At 39.1% G+C, this 5,070-nt stretch overlaps 2 protein-coding genes across 2 annotated transcripts in view; both read right to left on the minus strand.

Annotated features, from left to right (window-relative positions):
* Positions 1–2,003, minus strand: part of LOC107617363 — a 3,889-nt gene extending 1,886 nt beyond the window's left edge. The window contains exons 1-5 of the mRNA XM_021111693.1: positions 1,955–2,003; positions 1,328–1,445; positions 738–849; positions 536–581; positions 33–99 (exon numbers count right to left, since the gene is read on the minus strand). Coding sequence (XP_020967352.1) covers positions 33–99; positions 536–581; positions 738–849; positions 1,328–1,445; positions 1,955–2,003 — 392 coding nt within the window. The remainder of the gene's footprint in view (positions 1–32; positions 100–535; positions 582–737; positions 850–1,327; positions 1,446–1,954) is intronic.
* Positions 2,033–4,002, minus strand: LOC110262343 (pentatricopeptide repeat-containing protein At1g80550, mitochondrial). Its single transcript, XM_021112584.1, has 2 exons — positions 3,665–4,002; positions 2,033–3,403 (listed from the first exon to the last, which is right to left on the minus strand). The coding sequence occupies exon 2, from the start codon at positions 3,379–3,381 to the stop codon at positions 2,041–2,043; it is 1,341 nt and encodes a 446-aa protein (XP_020968243.1). The 5' UTR covers positions 3,382–3,403; positions 3,665–4,002; the 3' UTR covers positions 2,033–2,040.

A 5,070-nucleotide genomic window follows, 5' to 3' on the forward strand; every position in this document is an offset into this window, starting at 1 on the left:
GATCACCAAGTACAACAAAGGAAGAAAATTACATTTTGTAGACAATTCTTTGTCGGGAATCAGGGCAAAAGTAATCTCTCCATTCTCTTTCTCTTGCTTCTGAAAAGGGATGACCAACATCAGCAGGCTCCAATTATTGGTATTAGTAAATTTATATTATCTGAGGTATAAATGATACAACATGTAATTCATTCCAGACGGAAATAAACAAAACAGAAAACAAAAACATTGTTAATGCACCAGAAACATGTGCATAGAACAACAGTATTCAGATAATCAACAGAATCATGCATTTGCCATGGACATGAAGGTAGCCATTCACTGTTTAGTAAATTAACCTATGCACAATTGAACAATATTTAAAATACCCATCAAAATCTGTGAAAAATATAGTTGATGGTCAACACGGGTACACCACATGTGCAACATGTATTATATAATAGCAATACAGCTAGAAAATTCAACTATAAAATAACTCCAAAACCTAAAATGGGCTAGTGATACAAGAAGTTGACAGCAGTGTTCAGAAACTTACTTTCCAACAAAAGCATCTTGCGAGCTATTTGCATAACATACTCAGCCTGAAAATAAAGATAAGAATTCATAAAGAAATTAGCACAAAAGCAAAAAATGGGAATAAAAAACGGCAACCATATTACATGTTCAGTCATTATTCTATAATGGCAGGTGATCATAGATAGTCATTATAAGAATGAATCTCCAGATTTTGGGCCTACCTGGCTTGTAGCACCAGCATAACTTTTCTGCTCAATACTATGAGCAATTTTGTGAAATTCAAGGATTTCATCAAAACTCTCAGGAGGATGACCTAACTGTAAGTTATGCAATCTGTGAAATGAAAAAGAAAAAGGCTAAAAGAAGTCACCCAGCAGTTGAGGAACGAGAACAATAGACATTACCCAAGATGCCTAAGACCCTCCATCTTTCTCAATATACGCAAGCTGCACATTATTATTTGGTACAAAGGCTAAATTTACCTTCCTGATAGACAGAGCACAAAGAAGTACAGCCAAGTAACAACAGCATTCAGAGCCTGGTTTTAAATCATGGTAATGATTCTATTGTGAAATGCTATTACAAAAGATTGAAAACAATGCCATGAAAATGCATCTGACTAAATTGTGTTCAACAATGCAATTGCGGATCCTGCAAAACAGTGACAATGTTGTGCTAAACCTTAATCCGAAACCATGATCAGCAGCACGATTGCAGCTCTGATCTTGCAGAGGCCAAGATAGTTGGGAGAGTTGAAGAGAAGAAACAGAACATTGTAACTTTGAAAATGAAAACAAACCCCTAGACTTACATATTGTTGAAAAAGCGTTGGCGGAAAGCAGGCTGCAGTTCATCCCTCCAGTTACTTGTGTCCATCACTGCGGTGATGATTGAAGAGTTGCTTCTCAAACTGAAATAAGGTACCAAAACTACAATACGTAAATCAAAACAGACTACAGACAAACCATATAGGAGTGTCATGCATTATAAGAATTCAAGGTTAAATGAAGAGATTGCTACAAACACCCGCAAAGTTCCGATCATAAGAAAGAAACAGGTATGATTCCAACGGGAAAGTAAACTAATGGGCAGTAGCAGTAACTAAAAGGGACATATATGAATTGAACCTCAAATGGTAAGTTTTGCAGGAGGATAAGGTTAAGGATGATGCTGATGATGATGATGGATGGTGCGAGATGAGAAGAGAATTCTTTAAATCCAAAACCAAGCCTAATTTCTACGTTGCATGCTAACACATCTTTGCATGCACCCTTTGATTATGCCACTGGGCAATCTTTGATTAGTGTCTCAAACAAATACAAAGACACGGGAGTAAACAGAGATGTTTTGTAGCACTGAGATGGTACAGTGGGAGAGTAATACATTGTCTCAATGTGCATCTCAAAATAAAGCACACTAGTACCTATATCTTCAGTACCTCTATCACAGTGTCTTGTCCCACCCTCCCTCGTTACAAATGCAGCCATATTGTCATGCTTGCTACACAAGTATTTTGTGTGTTGATCAACATTGAGCTTCTTCTTCTTGATGAATGACAAGCTTTGTTCCCAACTCTTTCCTAGGCTTAGGGGAAAGCCCTTTAGCCAACATCTCCTCATCATACTTCCTTGCCATATCAATTAATCCCTTCTCGACAAGAGCGTCAATCAAAGCATTGTAAGCAGATGCATCAGGGCTGCACCCAAGCTGCTCCATCTTGTCCCACACCATGAACACCAGCCTTAGAAACCCCCATCTCGCAAACTTCCTCATCAGCATCACATACGTGTCCATGTTGGGCCTCACCCCACTCCCAACCATTCTATCAAACAACCCAATCATCTCTTTAGGCTTCTCAAGTGTCGCAAAGAAACAATGATATGAAACTGTGTTGGGATAGCAGTCATCCCTACGCATTTCATTGAGCAATGCAAGTGCCTCCTTATGCCTATAGCTATCACACAAGAGCCTCATTATAGTGTTGTATGTTACCACAGTCGGCTTAATCCCCAACTCCTTCATCTCATTGAAGACCCTGATTGAGAAATCAACACCTTGGGAGAGACCAATTGCACGAATCACTATGTTGTAAACAACCACATCTAATTTGATCCTTTGGCTCTTCAGGTTCTTGTAGAGCTTCACAGCCTTCCATGACTTTCCACTCTTGCAGAGTATGTCCATGTATATGGAGTAAGAGTGAAGATCCTTGTGGACCCCTTTAGCGTCCATCTCCTCCCAAAATTCACGGCACTTGCTCCACCAACCCAACTTGTACCACCCGCGAAGAACCATGTTGGAGATCTTGGTTTTCCCAACGCTATCGATGAAGCCATCATCAATGAGAAGGTCCTTGTTGTTGCCGAGGACGATGTCTTGGGCTTCGAGGACGTGCTTGTGGTCGCAAAGGGCATCGATGAGGTTGGAGAAGGAGGTGTGATCCTTGAGGTTAAACTGGGAGAGGCGATGAAAGGTGGAAATGGCATCGTTTACGGCATGGGCAGAGGCATAGCGGTGGAACATGAGGCGGAAGGTAGTGTGATCGGGTTGGGAGTGAGGGTTCCACCGCATGCGGTGGATGAGGTCCCAACAGAGGTCGAACTCGAAGTACTTGGCGAGAATGTCAAGGATGTTGTTATAGGTGGTGGTGGAGTGAGGGAAGTGGTGTTGGGACTCCACCCAGTTGAAGAAGTCAAAGGCCTTCTTCCAATCGTTATTGAAGGACACAAGGGTTTCCCGAACCGTAGCTTCATCCAATTGAATGGAATCATCGGAATGAAACTTAAGGAAGAAGAAGCTACTGATACGATGAAATGAAGAGTGTTGAAGTCGAATGGCGCTTTTGCTTGAGAAGAGTGAATGCATTGCTTCTCTTCTTCGGTGCTAGCTAAATCAAACACAGCTTAATCTATGAGATTCATTAAACGGATGATGTTCCTCCTTTACACTCAGCTAAATCAAACCCCCTATTTACACTCAGCTTTTCAATGAAACATTACCAATCATACACCAAAAACAGAGAGAACTTACAAATGACGGTTAATGCAATAGTAATTACTAGGAAATCGACAACGAAAATTAAACATCAGAATCATAGGAATAATCGACACACCGGGATGTGAGAGAGAGAGAGAGAAAGAAAGATAACCTGGAGAAGCGGCGGAGGCGGCGGCTGTTAAAGGCGCGGAGCTTGCTGGTTAGAAGAGAGACTCACGAGAGCTCAAGCAGAAAAGGGGAGAGGACCAGAGAAAAATCGGTCACTGAAGCTTGGTCGAAACCCTAATCCAGTGTCCTCACATTCGTGAATTGGGTGTTTCGAACGGGTCGGGTCAGTATAATTGGGCCGAAACCACAACAATCGGGCCGCCCCCGTTGGACGCGGCAGAATCGCGACGGAGGGATCGGAGCAGCTCAGCAGCCTGCAGAATCGTAGGATCGAATGCAGCTTTTTATTTTCCTCATTTATTTGTTTTGGACTAATTAAATGAACTTTGTTTATTTTAAATTGTAGTATGCATTTTATTTTATAATAAATTAAATTATGTGGGTACTGTTTATTTTAATCTTATTACTCTCTGTGTGCCTTTTGTAATAGGAAATAATTTAGCAAATAATATTTTAAAAAGTATTGTAAAATCCATTTTAATAGATCAGTTATTTGTAGATTATATGTTAGAATAATTCTTCACATACAAATGTTTTTTTATACAAGTCTTTACAAGTCATTCATATTAACGCGCTTCCAACCGTTCTTCTTCCTCTTCCTCTTCATCTTCTTCTTCTTTTCTTTCGTTTCTTGCCTTCTCTTTCTCCTTCTTCTTCTTCTTGTTGCATGTTCTTCTTCCTCTTCCTCTTCTTCTTCTTTTCTTTCGTTTCTTGCCTTCTCTTTCTCCTTCTTCTTCTTCTTGCTACACGTTCTTCTTCCTCTTCCTCTTCTTCTTTTTCATTTAGTGTACTTCAACGAATTTTGGGTGTATTTCTTAAATCCTTTGGGTGTAGTTTTGTAATCCTTTGGATGTATTTTTGTAACTGTTTTGGTGTATTTCTGTAATCGTTTTGGTGTATTTCTGAAGTTTCATTATCTTCAAATTTGGCAAAAAAATCGTTTTCATGGAGGAAGAAGAAGAAGAGTCCTTCATAATGCATGGTGAGTAGCGCGCTTTGGAAACAGGAAGTGGTTAAATACGTGCGTTTATTTACTCTTGAATGTGGGAGTATAATGCGTGTGTTTTATTAAACTTGTGCCAACTTGTAAGATTTGTAAACCAAAAAGACTTGTATGTGTAGGCTCTATATGTTAATTTATAATTTTTTTTTATGATTACATAATATTATGATTGTGTTAGTAGATTAAGTGATTAACACATTTTATTTTGAAATAATCGAATCTTAAATGCTTAAAATAAATTTAAAAGTAAACTCAATTAGTTAAGGACTTTAATATGAAGAACTTGCATTGACAAAAGATAACCATGTTTTAGATATGTAAATTCACCGGAAAACAAAGGAATATTTGGCTATCTCAAACAAGTTATTTGCAAAACGTATTCTAGT

This window comes from Arachis ipaensis, chromosome B09 (genome assembly GCF_000816755.2).
Source record: "Arachis ipaensis cultivar K30076 chromosome B09, Araip1.1, whole genome shotgun sequence".
Lineage (NCBI taxonomy): Eukaryota > Viridiplantae > Streptophyta > Magnoliopsida > Fabales > Fabaceae > Arachis > Arachis ipaensis.

Bases quoted from the DNA above. Each gene is read 5' to 3' on its own strand.
- LOC110262343 (XM_021112584.1), bottom strand. From the start codon at position 3,381: ATGCATTCACTCTTCTCAAGCAAAAGCGCCATTCGACTTCAACACTCT.